General features: G+C 40.9%; 1 protein-coding gene across 2 annotated transcripts; it reads left to right on the top strand.

The window, feature by feature from the left end:
- The first annotated feature begins 1003 nt into the window (after positions 1-1003).
- On the top strand, positions 1004-22776 carry dnaaf9 (dynein axonemal assembly factor 9). 2 transcript variants are annotated; one of them, XM_076146642.1, is made up of 37 exons: positions 1004-1167; positions 2269-2339; positions 2457-2582; positions 2708-2832; positions 3459-3555; positions 3778-3884; positions 4024-4101; positions 4666-4767; positions 5338-5393; positions 5482-5617; positions 5782-5863; positions 6390-6426; positions 6520-6604; positions 6841-6917; positions 7186-7230; positions 7475-7520; positions 7603-7714; positions 7960-8030; positions 8319-8366; positions 8461-8551; positions 8721-8824; positions 8969-9112; positions 9557-9642; positions 9824-9925; positions 10705-10822; positions 10964-11052; positions 11288-11422; positions 11685-11810; positions 13658-13695; positions 14092-14227; positions 14468-14554; positions 15436-15542; positions 15863-15937; positions 16725-16912; positions 17154-17219; positions 17403-17496; positions 17965-22776. In XM_076146642.1, exons 1-37 carry the CDS (start codon positions 1112-1114, stop codon positions 18069-18071), a joined length of 3450 nt encoding a protein of 1149 aa, XP_076002757.1. In that variant the 5' UTR covers positions 1004-1111; the 3' UTR covers positions 18072-22776. The 2 variants fall into 2 exon arrangements, with proteins under 2 accessions (XP_076002757.1, XP_076002756.1); XM_076146641.1 differs by having other exon boundaries at positions 8458-8551.
- The last annotated feature ends 530 nt before the right edge of the window (positions 22777-23306 follow it).

Here is a 23306-nt window from a genome sequence, read left to right as displayed (position 1 = left end):
CAATTGGTTAATCTTATCAATAGCTACACAAAAGAGGCAATGCCCTGTTAGGTCATTGCTTTAGGGATTCAATGACAGGCAGCAAGGGGATCAAATTCAGTTGATCAGTCGAGCACTGAGCGGGCCTTACTGACAACCAAGGAACCGTTGGGGAATAATAAGGACGACCTGGTCTTTAACACAAAGTGACCTGTGTCAACCAATCCATAATCCAAACAGTAGTATTTAAGACCAATTACAAGAAGTTTCTCGTGTCAGTATGGCTGATTAGTATTAATAGCAGATGAAGTGGGTCTAGTTCATCTTCCAGCCTGATTTTCAATTTTTTTCTTCTTCAGGGCAGTGAAAGTTACTCGTTTGAATTTAAAACCCCTGGTTGCTTTCCTAAGTTTCCTTTTCCAAGCTGAATCTATTGATCCGCACAATGGAGCCAGTGTGATAGATAGTCATTGTTTCTTGTTCGTTCCATTAAGAGTCGGCCATATTAACATATTAAAACTACAAATATGGAGGGTGTAGTTCATAAATTCAGGGACATACCATACAAGAAACACAATTGCGCTGCTATTCAAATGCGCGACAATTGTATAATGGCATGCATTTCAAACATAAATGGCTTCTTAAAACTTCACATTATGAAAAGCAAATTAGCATTAGTATTACGTATCAAAATACAGAATAACACAGAGTGAGGCCCATGAATTTCTTCACAGTCACAATGAGATTTCTGAGGGATTGCACCATCACCCCTGGCTCTGTCAAAATGGTCCAAAACAAAACACAAATGTACCGCAAAATGGGGGGATTTGTGTGGTGAATTTGAACATATTTCTTATTTTAAAGCTCTTATTTGATCGATGTCTTATGTATAGAAGTAACTTCAATTACCTTCTGTTAGATTTAATCTGAGAATTTGGTTTATATGTTTAGATTTACACAAAAATATAGTTTGGTGTAGAATGACATCCCTTAATTTGAAATGGTTCTGTCCGTTGCCATGATATGTTGTGTAGACTTTCTCCTGGGTGATGGAGACGATGTAGCTGTTCCGCCTGAAAATTGACGACTTCGATGTGAACCGTGAATTGTTTGCCTTGTGACAATTATTACTATGGCTGGTTTAAGGAGAGTCAACGGGAAATACCCCAGAATCAATCCAGCTGTCAGGTAACGCCGATTATCGAAATACGTATACGGATAACGACGTCCCGATGAAGCTGGAAGCTAACGGAGCTAATGCTAGCGCCAATAGCTATGTATTTGTCGAAGCGGATTCCCCATTTGTCACTGATTATTGATATCAACATTATCATCATTATCTTACACTTGTACACTGGCTGGCTGGATCGTAACTATTTAGTAGCTACATTAGCTACATGTCCAATTTATCTCAATAAGCTACATGTGTATCTAGCTGTGCGACCCAGTCCTAGAAATAATATTATTGTCTGCAGCATTGATTACGGTTCTGTAATTATTGCTGCATCAACTACCACTAATGCATAACCAATTTTAAACTGAGAACAGTGCATTTATAAGACAAAACCTTAATGTAATACTTAATTGATCTTCAAAGGGATAGCTGTAGATTTAATGTTTTCCATATTTAATAGAACTGCCGCTTTGCTTTTGATTTTCGATTACACATTATTGTTAGAAGTTAAAATGACCTGGACAAAATTATTGATACCTCTTAGATGTGATAATAAATAATTGTTAATAACTGGATTGTAGTGATATTTCAAGCAGAGCATTTTCTTTAATTAGTATCACAGGTGTCTTAAATGTCATAATCGTGTATGTGGACTAAAGTACTCCCTCAGCTGGATCACATCATTGTGTCATTGTATTACCACTTCATTATCAACTTAAGGTAGTTGTTGCTGGCAGCATTAACAGAACAGGATGGAGTTTGTGGGTGCAGGAAATCATGATTTGGTTCTTGGAACACTGTTGAGATTTATTAACTCAACTATACAACCTAAAGACCCCCAAAGGCTTGGCTACCCTCATCAATTCAACTGTAAAGATGCCTGAATTTACTTGTGATGTAATGTGTTGCTTTCCACTATCATTGCCATTGTCACTTGCTAGTGTCAGTTGTATTTTGGGTTTCATTTTATCTTGAGTTTAGACATTTATTTTGTACTTGATGTAATTTACAAGGGAGAGTCTCATGTTGTTTGTTTTTCTTTGAGAAATATTATCACTTCCTTTAAACATAATTAAGTCACGAGTTGTTTTTTGAATGTTGTTCCTTTTTTCCAGTTGCTGTCGCCTACGTCATGTCCAGTCTCTGCTCCGTGATGGTAGCACTGATGGCATCCTATGCTCTCTTGGTAAGCAAAATTTCAAGCCTTTTACCTTTTTTATTTTTGACTGCTCTGCAAATGAATTTACCATATTATCCTGCTCAAACACAGGATGATTGTAGATACTTTTATGTTGTATTCCAGGGATTGACAGCCGATATAATATGGGCTGCACTGAGCTGGCAAATTATCTGTTTAATGGACTTTATGGGGGCAACCAGCTGAATGTGGAAAATGCTCTTGATGAGTTTCCTGAAGAAACGTTGGATGGTGAGTTTCACAGTATTCACGGTATATTTTTTCAAAATTGTGTTTACAATCATACAGTATTTACGCTCCCAAAAATGATTTGATGTAGAATAATTGAATGAGCTTCCTACCTGTCTGTTTTCCAGACGTGATCCTACTGATCAAGGCAAAGTGTGTCCATCTGTATTGCAATCCAATGAACTACAGTTACCTCTTGCCCTACGTGTCCCACTGGAGAAACCTTCATCTCTACTGCATGACAAAGGCAGAGGTAAAATATATCTGTTCCTCCTTTTTATTTGTAACACAAAACCAACTGGGGATAGACAAAAAATTTACAGTAGAAATCTGATGACTATGGATTTTTAATATAAAAAACATTTCAATATGGCTCCATGTGGTCACCTTCAAACACAGAGTGAGAACCACAGACAATTATATGTACATAAAGCGGGGAGAAGATACACATGCTGCTAAGTTCTTGGCTTAATGATTGCTGTGATGGCTTCTTGAATGTAGCAAACTTAAACTAATTGTCCTTTCCATGAGGTTGTAGACTGAATAACACATAGGAGGACAAACGTTTGCAGAAATGTAATGAATTACTGACTTCATGTAAAAGGGAAAAGAGACTCAACGAACTAACTTAACTAAATAGACTTAACGACTTAAAAGTTCAAAGTACTGATTATCAGACCTGTTTCACAGCCAGTAAGTGCTACAAACTGGTATTTCACCTATTAAAACATATAGCAGCATCTGTAATTGTCCTAAAGTTAATCAAATTTGAAGTAAGTATTTACTCCGCAACTTTCTAGAGCAGATATTGTTTTGATTGCTGAGTTCATCATGTGTTTTCATCTTTCTGTGTATTCCATTTCCTACATCTGTACACAGTATGAAGATGAGGAAGCTGCAGAGGAGTTCAAAATCTCCAGTTTCGTTACCATGGTGCAGGACTGCCCCCGTATCGGCATACCTTACAGCTGCCAGGGTACAGCATCATAAGAGTTTAATCTCTACATTCACTCACCATATGTACTGTGTATTTGCGTTCGCACACTAACTCTGTGACATTACAGTAAGCCAGCAGTTACACACTTGCAATGTGGTTCACTAGTTTACCGTTCCACTGATTATGAAGGCAACATGTGATTACTGTGTAGTTGCACAGGCAACCCAATTCATTTACACTTTTTTATATTGTCATTTATAGGACACATGCAGAAGTTTGACATGTTTATGGTGGAAAAATGGCCCATAATCCAAGCATTCGCCCTGGAAGGAATTGGCGGCGGCAGCTTTTTTACCATGAAATACAAGGTACCTTTAAATATTAATATACAAAGATTGGTAAAGTGAAAGTCATATTTTGCATTGAATCCCAAATTTCCGTGAATGACATTCTGAATGCCTTCTATGCTCCTTTGCTTCATTTTCTTTCTTTACACCCTCATTTCAGCTAATGGACATGAGTGAGAGGCTCTGGCAGGTCTACAACAGACTGGACCCAGTGTCCCTAGATAATCTGCTGACAGAGGTAAATCTGACTTCAATATTCTTCAGCTGAACCCTCCATTAGATCCTGTGATGCGTTTGTTCCATCTGAAAATCAAGATGCATGGTATGGTGCTATTGTAATTATTCATATGTCAGAATATTGAACCGGAGCCTTGGTAGCTAAGGTCCCGGACATTGAGAGTCATGGAGCTGTGTCAGAGGGGAATTAGCTGAAATGGTAGAGCGCTCGCTTAGCATGCGAGAAGTAGTGGGATCGATACCCACATTCTCCACAAACCTTTTCCACATGCCGGCTCAATAGCTTTAGCATTCTCTCCTGCTCTCTGACCATTGTGTAGAATACTTAGATACAATGCCAGTCTTCTTACACTAGCTGACTAGCATATACTATTTTGGATATTAGCTACATCTTGCTATTGCTTCTTATTTTGCTTATTCATAAATGTCTCTTTTGGGTATCGGTCAAGCTAGGTAATTATAAGCCATGTTTTCATGTAAGCCAAATATTCCCCGAACCTATCTATCCTAAGACTGATTAGTTGGGGTCAATACCATGATGGACTCTCTCTGTTCTGTTCTGTAGGATTTGGTTAACTTTGAGAAGCAATGGAGCAGCTTTTTCTCCTGCATGGACCTGGAAAGTCATCTGTCCATCATGGAGCTTTCTGAAGCTCAGGCAGGAGAGGTAGGTTTAATATTCCTATGAGACGAGAACTCTCGGGGCAATGATTTAATATTACTGTTTTAGTAATAATTTTAATAATATTAAGTCTGTCATCCAAATTGATTAAAGCCACAGTATAAAACTTAAACAAGAAATGAATGATGGCACACAACAGTGTTCACTTATCGACATAGACTTGTACTTTTTTCCCTTTCCATTTACACATTTGCATAAAGCAGGAACCATAAATCAAAACACAAACCAATGAGAGGATTGTTATGTTAATCTACGCATTCTACTTTCTGCATGTTTGGGCATAGTTTTAGAAATTACAATAAAAATGCTCGTGAATATTAGACAATTGATAATAACACTTATAGTCACAATATTGATAAAGTATGGGAAAAATTGAAGAAATTTTGATGTGATGTAATTTGAAATTCAAATTCCATCAGGGACATAGGAAATGGAGGAATGTGGATCATAAATTAGTTTTATCATACTTTACAGTAACCCACAGTTCAGTGTGACACGTGATGATGACACTTTATGTTCTGCTTAACCGACCTATCAATCTATATCAATCTGCAGACATTCCGGATTTATTACTACCATGGACTGATCTCAAGCAACATCTCGGATAAAAGGTTTTTTCATATTCAGGAATGTTGGATACAATTTATGGCCTGTAGTCTTGTGCTCAATATAAATGAACCTTTTTTCCCTCTCTTTCAGTAAAAGCCAGCAACCCTTTGTGTTGTTTGGAAGCCATTCTTCTCTAGAAGAACTAGAGAACTATTCCTTCAACTTTCCATCTGAGAGTCACCAGGTCCGCAACACAGGACCCCAGGGTGCTCCTGCCAGGCACATGGTAAGAGTGGTAATACTTGCATACCCCTGAAAATTATTGATTTAAAATTATGAGTAAATAATGACATAAACTACACTGTCCATTTTATGTATATGCAGTATATTTATATAGATGTAAATGCAGATATATAGATGTCATCTCAAAAATACTTTTTTCTCCGTTAGATTCTGCGCTGTGTTTCTCCCAAGGGACCTCTATCTTGCTCTCGAACCTACTTCTTTGGGACCACCCACACCCCATTCCTTGGTAATGCTGCACTGTCCTGCATAGAACTTCTTTACATTGCACATTTCAAGTACTTTGATATTTTTGTCAAAACATAATTCCATACTTTGAGTGCTCTGAAAAGTGTGTCTATCGCGTTTCCTAATGATGGACATCAGCGGTCATGTCTTGTGTTTTGGGGTGTGTGGGGCTTTGGAGGCAAAACTGGGATGCAGCGGGTAGGAAGGGGGAGGAGGGACATATTGTTGTTGTTTGCTCCGTAATTCCACCCACTCCACAATCTTCCAACTCTTATCTGTGTAGTGGGCAGAAATAGGGAATAACCTAGAATGGCTCCCTCTACCTAATCTCTTACCTGCTGTTCCTCAGCTGTGCTTCCACAGCACCTCCCGTCATCAAAGCCTACCTGCCAGCAAGTACACCAACAGGGTTATGTAGCTATTACCCCATAGCTATATAACACTGTTGGTCCTAAGTATAATGTGAAAAGCCTCTTGAGTGTCTCTAATGAATGAATACATTTCATTACTCTGTTTTTCACTCACAGGAAATCAAAAGACACAACAAAGGGTTTCAGATGTCTTGTAAGTCATTTGACTGTAATGTTTTTGCAATAAGCTAATTGCTTTTGGAAATGAGTATAAAGTGTTTTTAATGAGTGGTTTTTTTTTTTTAAGGCTTTTATCACAGATTTATTCCGCTACTATTCAAGCAGTCCTTTCAGGAATCAAGTGCTTCTCCTCTACCTCCAGTGCTACCAAGGTAGGGCACATATTCTCACATCCAGGCTCCTAGTTTTGTTTTTTTACAGATTGTTTGTACCTACATTTTTTATTTATTTTTTTGTAGTAAAGGCATTCCAATACTGCTAATTTGCCTTCAAGTTTTAAACAAATATCGAAACATTCACAGATCGTTTTGGTGAAAATACTGAGAACTTTTTTTTCCTTAACCTTACACACTTACATGCTGCTCACTAATAATTTGTTATTTTTTAGGCCAAGGATGTAGCTGAGCACACCTTTCTAATGGCTTTGGACTCAATGAATTTAAGTCAGTATCGCAGTTCTCTCAGGTAATTGCTTGATTTTATTTTTTGAATATTTCCCACTCCATCTGTCCATCTGATATCGGCTAACAATACACATCCAAATGTGAGTTTTACATATGTGAATGATGGAACATAAGCATTTCCAATCTAAACTAGAATAAATAAACAAAGCAAACCAGTGAACATTTTTACTCAGCACACCTCTCAGTGCAGTAAATTGGCTTGACATCAGATTACCTTTGTAACTTTCAGCCAAACCAAACTTTTATTGTTAAATTCTATGTTTTGACAGGTCCAAAACTGAATTCAGCATTCAAGCAGTGAATGAAGAAGGAAGGTGGGTGCTAACAAATCTTCATAGCTCTTTTGCTGTATATCAATGCTGGTTTCCATTTCTATATTTATTTGCTAAGATAGTTTTTTCTATAGTTTTTTTTAGAATTCTGTTAAATATCTATGTTGTTGCTGTTGTTTATTGTTTTCTAAAACTTTCCTCCACCCTTTTTATTTTCTGGAAATCCCTCATTTTAATCCAAAAACTAATTTTGTTTTTGTCCTGTGTTTTTTATGTATCTTTTCAGGATAATTCCTCTTACTGATGAAGAAAGCCATTATGCAGTCAAAACTGTAAGTTTAAAGAAGAGGTCATAACTATGTTTATTTTCCTCAATGAAGCTCTTTTATAATTGTCCTTGTTGTTATGCCTAAGGCGTCCATGACTGTGCACGACATCCCAGACCTGCAGTGGAGCAGGGGGGATCTGGGCTCTGTGGTCTTCTCTGAATCCTTCATAGTGTCCAGCATCAATATTCAGCAGAAAGGTATCTTGTAGTTTAGATTAAGTCAAATTAAAATTGATTGCCGATTGATTCCACAAAGGAAATGTGATTTACATAAACAGGACCCAGCCTCAGGTCACTGTTAACAGACAAGTAAAAGTCATTTTTAACAACAGAATTGATCTAATACCCTCCTTTGAGGATCATACATCTGATTCATCCATGTTTTCACTCATTGTTTGTTGTTTAAGATCCATGCCAGTCAAGTCTGTTTTTCTCTCCTGCAGATGGCACTGTGTCCTCAGACAGCTGCTACACCATCCTGACCACAACTGTGCCTCCCTATTCCTGCTGGCTGGTGTGTATGAAGCTGAAAATAAAGACTTACACTTGCATACACTACATCTTACATTAATATTAACTTGAAAAGTTCCGATACTTGTCAACAGACAATATCTTGTGCAATATTAGTATATTTTACAATAAAGAATTAACATTATTCTTTTTTAAGACTAAAAATCTATTTACTGTTTGTTTTCAGCAAAACCACATCCAGAATGTGTACACATTTTTATTTATCTAAGAAGTAAAAGATACTGTCTTTCCAACTGTGTTCATTTTCTGTCAATGGTCCTGTTGTTTATAGATGGAATCTGATGTTAAGCAGTCTGAACAAGCCCAACAGCTTACTAAGGTACATTCAGAAATGTCATGTGACCATTGATGCACATACATTCAGGTTTGCAATGCTTGTGCATGTGACATTGTTGTCTATGACTCTGAAGCAGAAAGAAGATGGTACATGTTTGGGAACTGCTCTGACTGCATCAGAGGCTGCCTACATGTTCTCCAACAACCAGCTGTCCACACCTGAAGAAGGTAATAGTATTCACCAAGTTGAACTCCGTTATCATTGAATGAAATAGTGGAATAAACTTACTTTTGTAGATTTCCAACTGTGTGTGAAACACATAGTCGGTTTCAGTTTCAAACACCTTGTGTTGAACAGACATGTGATTCTGTACGTTTTTTCCCCCATTACTTGTAGGTAAGATCATTTTCTTCTCTGAGGGACTTCTGTTTGTCCATTCTCAATATGGAAGCATTACCCTGGCCAAGGAGCACATCAGCAACATCAAGCTCTATGATACAGTATGTAATTCATATCACTCAAAGAGAAAATACACTTTTTTGCAGATATGTATCATGTGTGTACCATGTTGCTGAGTTATAAATTGTTGAATACAATTTGTGGTACCAACTTCTGTGTGATTTAATTTGCCATGTTAATACCAGGACTCCAGTTCTGTGGCATCTGTCTTTGTGGAGTACGACAGCAGCCTGCTTCCCCATCTCCCGTTCCCTCTGCACAGCTCTGACCAGTGTCTGGTCTTTGCTCTTCAACACAAGTCCAAGAGCCACCGGGCTTTCTGTTCCAAAGTGAGACTTTTAACCAGTGACCTTTCATCAGATTCATCAACATTATTAAGATATCAATGTTTAAGGTGTTTAGAGTGTGGGTACAGTGCAGACTGATGGTGGATACATTCACTTCAAAATCAATTTAACCTGATCAGATGCTAGAACAATTAACAGACATGTAGGTGATAATGAGACTCACTAACTTACTAACTAAAAATGACTTGTCTAAAAAAAGAGAATATAATCCTGTAACTGCACAACACATTGTTTTTAGTCTAATTGTTTGCATTTGGTGCAGTCCAGGCTTTCCAGATCAGAAGCAGTTTAGGTTCCTATTGTCTAAGAAATGCGGGGAGAAAAGCATGTGGGAGGCTTGTTTTTGTGTTGGCTCTAGGACTGTATCTTACTAAACTACTCCTTTCATTTGTATTAAGCCTCTATGGTTCTCAATTTCTGTTCCAGGTTTTGTCAGTGTGGCAAAATTCTGACTCTGGAGTCATTCCACTGATGGTGGACCAAGATCAGCTCACCTGGAACCAGAGAAACATGTTCGTAAACTCTCCTTCTCTTAGTGAACTCCTTCAAAAGTTTTTCAAAACCGTTTTCTACATTGTGCATGATTTTGATATATATTGTTTATAATCATTGCCATTGCAGATTGATTGTAATATTAAGGAATAACCTTTTTTCAAATAAGATTTGATGTGAATCATACTTATTTTTATACAGGCACGTCACACTACAGAAGCTGCATGACAGTCAGGAGCCACCAGTGGCCAAACGCAGAGGCAGCTTGAAGACCTCACATTCCCAGCTACCAGAGCAGGACATGTTAGTACACACACTATTATCAAATAGTGAAGTGCTTCAGTTTTCCCTAACCAGTTATAACTGTGACACTGGGTTTTAATTGCCAGTTAATTACCAGTGCTGCATTTCATCTCCAAAGTATTTCTTGTAGAGTTTACTTTACCTGTAGTTGTAGTAACCATGCTTAAATATGTATGTGTAATGTAGCTTCAGCTGTAGCTACAAGATATACAGTTTCCATGAACATTCTCTTTCCTGCAATGATGTCAAAAGCAAAACCACAGTGTCGGATGGTAATCCACCACCGTTTGGCCAAATGATCCCTAATGCATCTGTCATACACTATAATTAGAGGACCAGGGACTTGCATCCACAGCAGAAATGCTGTGCCAATTAGAATTATTCCCCTTTTGTCTTCGGTTCAAAATGTGTTCAATATATTCAGCTTAATCCGGGATCGCCTGTCACAATAATAAGTCATTCCTCTCTTTTTATGTTATAAGAGGGCTTTGATCAGAAACCACAAATCCCTTCTGTGTACACATAATTACAGAAGTGGGGACTCTCATTTGAATGAACTTTTTATAGGCATTGTAAATCAAATAACTGCACCACAACGTATAATAATGAAAATATTATGATGAGAAACATTTACTCCACAGCTGGATCAGAACCCAAATGTTAAAACTAATCTTGTCCACTGCTTTACAAATACATTGTAATAAGTCACCACTATTGAGACCTGTCAGCTTTGCAATACATTTGATTTTCCGTGAATTGTGTATGCTACCCTTTACCAGGTTTCTTCAGCACTTTGCACTGAGTAGTATCAGTCAGGAGCCCATTCTGAATGACCACCTGGAGTCGCTTTTCTCCTCTGCAGAGCTGCGGAACCCAATGAGGAGCCAGGGAGACAAGGTGAGCACATAAACTGGGGCTGTGGCTCAGTCTTATTTGAAAAATGACTCACGTCTGGAAGCCGATGTCATCTTGATAGTAGAACAGGTTAGAGCTCATACTTTGCAATGCTAATGTGAGCTTTTTTTAATGTCGAAAAAGGTTGTCATTACCATCATCACTGGAATCCCCGGGAGCCATAAGAACAGGCTCTGTAAGTCACTGATCCAGCTGAACAAGGGAAGTGAAAGGTGAGAGAATTTTCTCCTGCAAGGTTCTTTTGGTTTCACATGTATAGAACATGTATATACGTTTCATTATATATGTGGCCACACTCTTTTCATCTCAACACATAGGTTTTGAACCATAATCTGTCTCAAAAGCACATTTTCATACAGATTTTCATGAGCTTTATGTCGCAGTTTTTCTATATCAAAACATTTTTTCTGAAGAACAATTCTATATTGCCTTTCATCACACCCATAGGTGTGTAGTGTACGAGCCTGGCCATGACAGCTGTGACAGCTTCTCAGCCTCTCACCTCCAGCAATACTTGTCCAGCTTCCTGGAGAGCCAGAGAGGCCCGGGAGGCAAACCCCATCTGCTGGTGCTCTCACCTGGGTAAGAAAGCCCGCTTAGCAGCCTGAGGAACAAAGAAGTCAAGACACAACAAGAGCAGTATTCAATTCTCAAAATGCTTCTTATCCATTTTGGGGAAAATAAGGTTCTCTAATGCTAACTCATTCCTAATATCATAGCCAAATGTCGGAGTAGTTAGAATAGAATATGCCTTAATAAATTCAGTAAAGAGTGCAGTTTCATTTGAACAAAAACCTGTGTGCTTGTCTCAACAATTCTAAATGCTGATTCCCATGTTGTATAGATATACAGATGTTCTGGATGTGGTCCAGGCAGTTCTGTTCCACCCTGACCCAGTTGTCCAGGCCTGTTTCACTATTGGAGCTGTTACTGCCTGTATGGACCCCCTCGTCTCCTGTATGGAGCACAGGTAAAGCATCTCTGCCATTTCTATAAAACAAACTGAGTCACTCGGTGGCTCAAGACAAGCGGTGAGTTAGAAAATGCTTGCTTGCCTGAAATTCATTAAGCAAAAACTAAATGTGGGATCTGGAAAATAGAAAGCAACTTTTCTCCCAGCTCTCTTTAGCAAGTCAGATCATGATTGACAAGACAGACAGGGACGGATGACTGTTGAAGCTCTGGAGATTTCCAGGATGAGGTTACATGAGACTCTCAGCTATTAAACCTCAAGGCTGGTTCCTTTTTCCACAGAGGATCAGTCCTACATTTAATCTCACTCTCCTTTTGTTACAGGCTTTATATGAAGCTTACAGAGCTTCACACTGTCATGGACTGACCAAGCTGTTCCACACAATATGACATACCACTCCAGTTAACAGACTGCTTTCCACTGCATAATCAAACAGAACTGATGTATATACAAAAAACTACATGCTTGCTGGGCTATGCTTGTCTTTTCTTTATCCCCTAAGTGTTATCCCCTAAAAGCCAATAGAGGTTATGAAGAGTCTAGAGCAACAAACTAGCTGCCCAAGATCAGAAATAGACATCTGCAGTACAACAGGCAGTACTAATTCGGCACGTATTCTCACGTAGCTACACTATTTTTCTCCCGGCCTACCATGCTGCAACCATCCACCGTGTCTTTGAAAAGATCGACTTGGCTCAGCTGTGGAAAAGTTTGCAACAAGAGCTTTAGTGCGCATAGACTTTTCCATTTGAGGCGACTTTGACCAGCCTTCTTTCTCTGTCTGTTGCCAACGTTTGTATAGAGGTTTGTAGAACCCAACTGTGGTGCTAATTGGGTGTGGTTAGCCCAGCTTAGGCCTGACCTGCCTGTCACCCCCCCTCTACATAGCCCTCTAATCCCCAAGATCCACATGTGAGACCAGCGCACCCTCCTCCCAGCGAAGCTCATCAGTCAGTCATGATCCATTCTTTGTGATGGATGCAGACAGTTCATTACATCAGGACAGGAATGATGAATGCCTTTCAAATAGCTGATCCCCCAGTCTGCAGGCTTTCTAAAAGCACCACGGGAGAGACTGCACTTGGGGCAGGAGGTGGGCACTTTGAAGCTATGAAGACTTGGCTCAGGATAGCTATCCAGAGAGACGGGGGATAATACTGATCGATTGGAAAACTCTGCTTAAATTACGTTAAGATTAAACAAAATTACAGAAAGCTTTTTACATTAGTCAGTAACCAGTTACAGTCATGATGTCATTGCATGAAATATGGCGCCTTACACTCGATAACCAGATTGCTAGCCAAGGACTATCATACAAAATTAGCCCGTTTATCACTGTACAACATTGGCAAGCACCCATGATTCATTAACGGAGTTACTGTTTGTGTTGATATTGTGAAAAGTGTCGCAGGGTTCAAATAAAGGTTCTTCATTAAATGGATTGAAACAGCTCTGGTGTGTGGGACACTCCAGTACATTAATCTAATTTTCAAGGCAGGATATCAATATTTTTCAGCTACTGGCCATGTTTTTCACAATTTACCTAGTCCCAGTATACTTTTGAAATAAAGAAAAACAGCCATGGTTTGTGAATAATTATAAGTCAGGATGATTTTCAATTTTCTTAATGTAAAAGTCACAGAGTCAATGATTTATTTGCCGCTGTAGCAACCTTTAGGCTTTTGGTATCCTACTGTAGGCAAACTACAAAGTGTCTGCCAGGTATTTCGTCCGTAGACAGGATGTAAAAAACTACAACCCTTGATTAGCTCCAAAGCTAGCACACATAGCATGGACTGATATTTATATTTAATGATGTTCATCTGTCTTATCTCTTTCTCTAGGTTTGCTTTTCCCAAGGTGTTGGAGCAGTGTAGTCAAGGTAAGACCAATGTGTACTACCGTCAAGTCCTCCAATAATACAGTCTTCAAATACCGCAGCAGAAATTCACACCAATCATTCAGCAGTTCTAAACACATGAAAATACAACGGGTTCACAAGCAGCAATCATAGCAACTGCTGTTTAATCTTTTAGTGAATCACTTGTAGTTGTTGTGTACTCGTAGCCTCTTTCTGGTGGATTTGAAACAAAAATATGTGAATTTTGTGAATGTGTCAGCTTGCAGCGAGAGCAACACTGCCGCTAAATGAAGCTCTGTGTGATCTGTGATATTTCTGCTGAGGCTACATGGAAGTGGTTTTGTATTTCCATGAAAGTGAGTCAGGTCTTGGTGGATTTCATATTCCCTTTCTTTTCTGTGCCTCTTTGTACATCAGGTATTGTGAGTGCAGTGGTGTTCACCGGGCTGACAGCAGAGCAGAAGCACCCTCTCATGCAGCATGTTCAGCAGCTGGTACGCTCTGCCAACCCCACCGCAGCCTTCATACTGGCAGAGAGAGGAGCTGTCACCAGGTAGGCGCCCACAGAATCGTGATCAATGCCGCAAACAGTCGCTTAACTGCTTTTGGTTTTTGCCTAAAATATTCGCCAAGTCTACAGTCCACTGTTTGAGCTGCGAGCAAAATCTCACGGTGGTCTGCTGCTTGGTGAACAGTAATGTTGCTGTACTTGCCTAATGAAAAAATGTTATTGGAGTGTCAACTTTATGGTTATTATTCCATTCTTGATGGTCAGTCTATTCTATTTCATTAGGAGTGAAGATGTGAAACTGATATTGTCTGCTGGCGGCTTTAACGAGCCACAGATGCTGAGAGCACGCTACCTCCTCTACCCTGGCTGGTAAGACCTTCATCCCATGATCCAGTAACCCCAGCGTGTCCTCACGTGTCCAAACTCAACCTGATGACCCCTGAGTGACTGTCTGTATTAGATTCCCACCTCTGAGTGTGTCAGTCCTGCATTACCATCCTTCCTGCCCTTTAATTGCCACTCAGCTACAGCGGTGGGGGTATCAGCTGCTGACTGCTGTAAAGCCCCACAGGGCATCTTCTATTCTATCACCAGCTGCCTCCGGGCGGCCCAGTAACAAGTTGTTGGCCGTGCAGTTGCTATGTGAACAGAGGGGGGCTCCTTCCCCTTTGGACCCAGTTCATTCGGCCTCCATACCTGAGTGGTCAACCTAATGTGAACCCCTGTAAATCCTCATATCAGATCATAAACTGGATAGCTGGCCTTAGTCTACCCTTGATTAACTCATCACACCTTATTTAGTGTGTGTGTGTGTGTGTGTGTGTGTGTGTGTGTGTGTGTGTGTGTGTGTGTGTGTGTGTGTGTGTGTGTGTGTGTGTGTGTGTGTGTGTGTGTGTGTGTGTGTGTGTGTGTGTGTGTGTGTGTGTGTGTGTGTGTGTGTGTGTGTGTGTGTGTGTGTGTGTGTGTGTGTGTGTGTGTGTGTGTGTGTGTGTCAGTGCACCGGGGCTGTTCTTACAACTGGCTTCGTTCTGTGACCAAGAAATAAAGCCTTTTCACCTCAGAGTCAGTGTATTTAGAGGTTTATCACTACCTTTCATCGGTTTAGCAGTTCAGCTCACTTGCCTCTGAGAGTAGTGTGTAGAGTAAACAACATTCTGGCCTAAGATAAAATGGAGCACGGCAGGCATTTGGCTTGTTCTGCCTGTTGTTTTCGCGCCATTTGTGTAATGTGCACGTGTTCTTTGTTTTAGGTGCAGGGGTCGCTTCCTCTCTGGTTCTGGGTCTGTCGTCCTCACCCAGCAGCGTGTGATGTTCAAACGGCCCCTGGAGAGGCCTTTATTTGTCACCCACTGCAAAGGTGAGATGGAAAGAAAGCCCCCTCCACGCCTCGTACACGTGACCAAGCTCCAGATTACGAGCTGGCAGGATTTCATTACCATTACATAAGCTGCTTTTCCTTCCAAATATGGAGAGAAGTGCTGTATCAATAGTCAGCAGTTGTTGTCAAATAATATGTATTCCCCAAAGGAGACATGCTGCTGGTACAATATGCCTCTGTGCTAGTAGCTACATATTGTGATTTTGTTGTAATATTAAATAAGTTTATTACTGTTAAATCAAACATTTGGGTTGTAATTCTCAATAGTAGTTGTCATAATCCTTTGCTTTCCTCCACAGCGTTGAAGACGTCACTCAGGCCAAGCCCCTTCCGAGGAAACGTGTATAATATTTGGGGAAAAGTCCGATTTTCTGGTAGGAATTGTGTGTCTCCATGTTATTCTGTCAGTACAAAATACAACACTGGTTTGCTGTTGCTTTCCCATTCTCCAGCAATACTAAACAAATGTGATCTCTTTCCTTGGTAAATATTTGTCCTGATATTTGCATTTCCCAGTTGTGGGAATTATTAGACAAAAGCTTTCCCTCAAGGCAGGAAAGAACCAGCTGACGGTAGGAATCCTCTTCCAGTGTTGCTCTGGTTGTGTATTAGAATTCAGTTCATCGTCCACCTGGTTTGGTTTTCTCCACACGGTTTTTCCCACTCCTTGTTTATTTGAGAACTGGTGTCGAGGTGATGCATGAGGAGAGAGTGCAGGTGTCTGTGGGGAGAAGTGCAGAGAGTGTGCAGATACATGTGGAGCGCTGAGAAGCTGCTTTACTATGGAATGAGTGTGTAGACTGTATGATTTCAGTACTACTCACCTTTTCTTCTCAGTCACTGTGTTTGGGATAAGCGTGTCATTTACATACTTTCTATGTATTTTTAATTTTCGTATTCAGCTGTTACACATTCAGTACATATCTTACATTGATTGAGAGCATACTGTATTTGACATATTTTGTATTGTTTTGTACCGCACACGTGAGTTGTGTGAGCCATTTTGGGAGCAGATGGATTGTGTGGATGCTGAAACATTAACACCCCGAGCTACAGCATGCCGTTTTCCATACGAAGCTGCTACTGGGAGCTTCACACTCAGTAGGAGCCGCGCTGTATGTGTGACTTGAACGTGAGCTCCTTCATCTCTGGAATCTCTAGACTCCGAGCAAACGATGGAGGTGAACTACAACGCAGTGAGCGGGAGCCTGAGCATTGTGCCAGATAAGGGCATCAACCCTCCGTGCCAGAGCCTCCAAGACACCAATCCTTCCTGCTTCCTGATCTTTGATGGTGTGGGAATCACTGAAGAGGGACAAAAGGACTGGCTCAGACTGTGTGCCAAGCAGGTAGACATTTGTTCAGCCCCCGTGTTTAACGGCACCACCACATTGACAGCACTCAATAGAAAAATTGTCATTTAGAACATGCCATGTTTCTTTCAAAAATCGGAAATGAGATCATTACTTAGGAATCTTAATACTCAGTGAACTTACTTAATGAAACAACAAAGATCTTAAGATTATGGCTGCATCGATTCAGTTCATTTTAAGGCAATGAATTGTTTGGCTGTGTGTCTGGTGCTCGCAGAGGCAGATGAAGAAGGCTAAAAAGACCAGAATAAGCCTTTCACCGCAAGAAATCAAGAACATACACGTGAGTAATGTCCTTGCAATCTCATATTTATCATTGGTAGAATCTAATTTTGGATGTACAGAGGCAGCATTAAGGACGCTGTCACTAAATGTTGCTACAAGAGCAAAACGAATATAAATGTCTGATGCAGACGTTTGTCCTTGTTGTGTTGTTGAACTGATGGATTTCATGTTCTCTGTTTAGGTGACCAGGCACTTGGACCCACTACCGCCCAGCTTCTTCTACAACGGATACATGTATGTTGACATCTTTGGGGAAAAACTGAATTTCCATCCCAGTATCCTTTTCTTAGAAGTTAAGAGTGAAGGTGGAAACGTCATACTTAGCCTTATCTGCCATTTAGGCAGGGCCAGAGTCACGGAGATTGTCCTTTTCTTCAGCTTAAACAAAACTAGATGAAGCTACAAGGGAGGCAGTAGCTCAGTCGGTAGGGCTTCCGCTTGGGAACCGGAGGGTCGCCGGTTCGAGTCCCTGCCGGGGTGCCCCTGAGCAAGGCACCGAAACCCTCAATTGCTCCCCCCTCTGTAATGGGAGGTTATGTAATGTTAGTCGCTTTGGATAGAAGCGTCTGCTAAATGATCGTAATGTAATGAAATCCCCTTTTTAGTTAATGACATTAGCTGTTGCAGTTGTTCAAAAGGATTGCAATTTAATTGATATTTGACTCAAATGACCAATGATGATGCAGTTACTTTTAGGGTTGTTGTGGTGTTGTGTCTTTTCGCTTACATCGGTATTCCTGCAGACATGAACGACTTCATTAAAGACTACATCGCCGGAGCCAACAAAGAGATTGAGCTGTTCAACCATCAGCTGGAGCTGCAGGGGCATCCTGACCTGTTTGATCCTTAATGCAGTCTGTTTCCCTATGTTATCTCCATTTCTCATTTTTATGTGTTAATTCTAAGGCAACCGCCGTGGGGGGGAAGTGGGGTGAGGGTGTTTGTTATGTACCGTCCACTCATTAGAATGGTCACTGTGTGTTCACACTGCATGCAACAGTTGCTGGAAGTCCATTCACTTTCTACGAACAATGTCACTCTGTTTTCTCTTGGAGACATGGAACAGTTGAGTGCAGGTGAACTTTCGAAACAATGACATCACCCATCGAAAGCCAACATAATTACATAATGGCATTGTTGATGGCCTTACCTACCGCTGCAACACCCCTGACTACAGCCTGCTGTGTGAGCTAGAGATGAGAGTTTCTCACCTGACCAATACTGCACATGAATCTGAAACATAATGCAGCACCGAGCTCCATCTTTAAAATCAATGTGATGAAAGCCACTAAGCCCCGCAAGTTATAAGACTTGGTGCAGCTGAAGGGAATTTCCATCTGCTCCCTCCTACAGCTTGTGCATTTCTGTTTTTCACAGTTGGCAAATTAATGCCTCTATTTCTGGACAGGCATGGATAGCCTTGTGATTCTGGTGGGCTCCCTAGTGGGGTTTCTCAAGAATCGCTCCTCCTCTGTTGTCACCCAATCCGTGGCCCACCTGTTAGCTTGTCGGCGTGCCACGCTGCAGCAGAGGGAGTGCTTGGCCATAGAGCTGTAAACATTGGACAGCCTGTTGGCAGCAGACAACTGATGAATGATACCATTAATAACATCGCTATACGCCATCCCACTGCTTTATTTTAAGAGTCCCTAGTGAATCTAGTGAAAGTGCAATAAAGTGGACCTCAGTCCCTGTAGGAAAGCGTTGTAGTAAGGCAGCTGAGGCTTTGAGACATTGAATCACAAAGGTTAAATGTCCCTGGAACTTTCTACAGCGCCGCTCTGATTTTATAAACACAAACTAACAAGGCAGCTAAGCTAAGACCCATTGAGGTCAGGTGTGGAACACTCATGTCTCCGTTTTGGTTCAAATCCAAACACCCAACTTCCAACTATTCAATGATTTTGGTTAAGAGCGGGAAAATGACAAGTGGAACCTAGATGGGGTTGTACTGTTGACACTTTTGGTTTGGTTTGTTTGGGGTAAACGTGAATAGGGCCTTTTAGAATAACTAACTAAGGTGTAATGGTGTAATGTTGCAGAGAATCACAGAACATGAAACTAGCCTGTCTAACTGAGTAGATCCAGTTTGCTCTGCAATTGTGTGTGTGTGTGTCTCACTAATGTTCTATGCATGTCTTCCTCTCACATGTAGGGTTCCTACACAGATTTTGAAATGATGAAGCTCCAAAGAACGAATTATTTCATACGACACCTAAACCCGGAAGAAACCTGTTTTCTTGCCGTGATGTCTCCAATTACATATCAAAAGTCGCAGACCCACTGTTATGACAAATTGTGAGATTTCCCTGTGAGGAATCGTCATTTCTTGATTGACTTGATCCACCTGAGCCCAGCGTACATCATATTGAAAACTGAGCATGCAGTTTTGAAACTCTAAAATTGAAGAATGTGTAGGAACCCTGCTGTTATTCAGGAGATTTGATGGGTTTCACTCACTATGGGGTCAGCAGTGTGGCAGAAAGAATAATGAAGAATCTTTGGGTCAGAGGACACTTCCTTTGCCTTCAAGAAATGTGCACATACTGCTGCATATTATGCTGCCGTTTGTCTTCTGTACCAAATAATTGTCTGTACCCTGTGTGATGACTACGCTCAGATATTCATCAGCTCACCTAAGAGAAAAAGGCTTTTCCTTAGCATAGAAGATACCTGGCTCGCTGTCACTTAATCATCATTGTCATACCCAAAACAAACGTATTTTGATCAGTGGCCTGTGTACAGTTTTGGATACTCCTCATCCTCTCACCCTGACACTGCTGGCCCCATCCGTCCTCTCAGTAGAGTCGACATTGATCTGACCGAGCTATTCCGTCCTGTGCTAGATCTGCTAACGTCTTTTGAAAAGAATGACACAAGTGCATAGAATAGCAGATAACATAGCAGTGAAGTTTGCCTCTAACATGTATCGTACCCTGGCATTGTTCACTTGTAGAGGAGGAGCTTCGGACAACCCTCCTTCGCCCATGTGAGTCATACCAGTAACCTCTCACAGTCTCTCTCCTTAACTCTATAGAATAAGTGCAATTGTGTACCGTGTGTTTTTTTTATATATATTCCGCCCTCACACGACTCTTTAAGGACAATGCTGAGGAAACAAACAAGCTGCTAAATTCTCAGTCTCTCACAAGCTTGTATCGGGGCGGTGCGCTGCATTGAAGTGCTAGCTTACTCCGGATAAAGGCTCCTAATAAGCCAGGGAATTCGCTTCAAAATGAGATGTCACTCCCAAAATGACTGATTGCTGAAAACGCAAACAAGATTATCATGCTTTTGATTTCGAGAGGATCACATGTATCTTAAAGCCGTTGTTGACAAAATGAAACCTCTTGCGCCGGGCCGGCCCCCTCTCTATTTAGCGTTTCAGAGATGCACTGTCAAAGCCGTCTGTTTTCGAGCAACAGTTGCTGTCATTCTGTAGTTGCGTAATACTGCAGAGAGTTGCCTTGACTGACAGTGAAATAGTTGCGAGGCTGCTTTATATGAGACTGAAGGTGTCATAACTGTGAAACTGCGGCCACACACGCCGGAGAGGATTTGAGACAATTCGTAAATTAGCATAGAAAGTGAAAAGTAGTAGTCCTTAAAGGGTCGAGGGTCATGTTAAGACGCTTGTGATATTCAAATGAAATTAACACTTAATTAGTTGCACATACACACATACCTACGAGAACGTCCACACTATTTTGCATGTGCTGTCATGTTAAGATGATATCATATATATTTAAAAGAGAAATGCCTTTCACCAAACTGGTACAACAACAAAGAGAAAAGAAACGTTTATTTTACATATCTGCTAAGAATTTGAATTACCTCGATACAACGCATAGTATTTTTGTAAAACTGTGAATTGAACACGTTGATGCAAGCGAAACATTTCCTGTCGCACAAGCTACAAAAAGCAAAGCAGATGCAACTTTTTTTAAAACTCAGAGAGAATCTGATTTGCTCGCGAGACGTCAGCTTTCTCTGATCCAGCAGTGCCTTGGCTACAGCTAAGAAAAGCGGAGATTAAAGCTGCGTTCATAGCTCCATCCCTCTCCCCGTGTCACAGGAGGGAGGGGTGATGTCAGGCGAGGATCCGTCCTGAAACAGTGTTGGTGAAAGGAATCCATGGAGTCTTTCTTTAAAGCAATGTGTTTTACCAAGCCAGAGGGTAAAGTAGGTCAGGTCACACAGGGAAAAGCCACTGGAGGGCTCGGGTCGATTCAGGTTTTCATACAAGCTAACCAAGAAGATGCTGGTACAAGGGCTGGACATTTTCCTAAACACCAAATGCTAATTCTGATTCTCTACATTAGCACATGTCTCATGTTTCTTTGTTAAATGTAGGCATTACATTTCAGATTTCAGTTATTTATGGGTTCTTGACCAAATGTAATGGAGTCCTTCCTATTAAAAAAAAATCATAGGAATGTCTTTTTTTCTTTTTTTCTTTTGTCCAGCCCTAGTCAGGCTTGAAAGCACTAACCTTCTAAATCAGGGGTTAGAGACTGACGTCATAAAAGGATTAAGTTTGTGTCTAAAGTTGGGTGACCCCCTAGAAATTGCACACTCTGGGGGCCCAAAGAGCCCTCCACAGGCGCCTCCCTGTAACGCCTATGCCGCTCTCTGGCAGTGCAGATTAAGCACCCTATTGTCTTCATCCTGTGTGTGGAGGCTAGTGGTTCTCTAGCTGAAGTTATAGGATAAAAACCAAGTTTGGTGTGGATTGGGTTTATAAAGGGGAAAACGTTTTGTTCTGGTACTGCAGTTCTGTTTTGCAGTATGCAAGGGCTTTTACTTTGAGTTTTCAAGATTGGCTGCGAGGTTGAAAAGAGCCAACAATCTGAAATGTATCCACATCTTGATGAAATGGGTATTTTTATGGTATTTTTGTGCTCAAGAAAAGGTGGCTTTGAAAATGGATTTTTAACTGACCAAATATTACTCGGGCCTCAGGGGGACTGTTGCTATTAATTGTTTGGGCTCGTCCGTCCTGTAGAGCGCAAAAGGGAATCACAGACAGAGACGGGGGATTTGCTCAGGTGTACAATTTCTTTCCTGCCTGAGATTATGTATTCGTCCAATCAAACTCGAGCATAGTAGCAGAAGATGGGGGGGGGGGGTAAAATTGTGGTTAATATTGTTTCTGTCTGCGCCAGCATAAAGGCTGGAGCACACAGTCCAGAACCTTAAAAAGGATGCTGCTAAGCGAATCAACAGCAACGATTCATGTGGTGTTGGTGTTTGATGTCGCGATGGCAACACAATATCTGGGGGGGGGGGAAGCAAAGGGCTCATTCTTTTCCCCTATCTGCAGGCCGTCCAAAATGAAAGGAACAAATACTTCTTCTGTTGTCTATTGTGACGAGAAGAAAAACTTCAAAAGTGCCAAAACAGCTTCCATATTTTGTTTGAGGGTGTTCACAGAAGGTGAACAAATTCAGCTTTTGCACAAAACTACTGTAACTTTTGTTTTTTTTCCTGTGACTGATGCTTTTATAATCTAATTGTTGTATTTATTGCACCACGTAATCCATTAAATATTTATATGATTAATCAGTGTCTGGTCATTTGTCAAGCCTATCGCAATGTTTACTCAACCTTGTTTTAAAATTCACCTCAAGGCAGCTTTTTGGCTCTAAACACCACTTATGTAATAATAACTCTTTTGCGCTCAAATGTCAGCAGCCACACATGCAGCCAATTCCGATTGTGTGCTCAGCATAGTCACGGATTTGTCCCTCGGTGAGACAACATGGATTCACTCGCCGCATCCAAACACTGTATCAGCACTAACCAGGATGAAGAGCTCTGTGTTAAGGGGGACGGGAAGAAATAGACCAAACATAAATAGTCTATGGAGATGTCTGTGTGTGTGTGTTTTGACGTTGTTTAAGCAGTTCTACAGTTATTAGCGCACTCCAGTAAAGCTAAATGGCGGCTGAAATCATGCTGAGAGAATGTTTGGAATCCTGCCTGACATACTCCAGCTTTAGACATCCCTTTCCTCATGCTGTGTGTGTGTGTGTGTGTGTGTGTGTGTGTGTGTGTCTGTGTGTGTGTGTGTGTGTAACAGAGG

The sequence above is a fragment of the Genypterus blacodes genome, unplaced genomic scaffold, assembly GCF_046128005.1.
Source record: "Genypterus blacodes isolate CSIRO-AG114 ecotype Tasmania unplaced genomic scaffold, CSIRO-AGI_Gbla_v1 ptg000033l_1, whole genome shotgun sequence".
In the NCBI taxonomy this organism is placed as follows: domain Eukaryota; kingdom Metazoa; phylum Chordata; class Actinopteri; order Ophidiiformes; family Ophidiidae; genus Genypterus; species Genypterus blacodes.
This window is presented reverse-complemented; position numbering and strand designations above follow the sequence as displayed.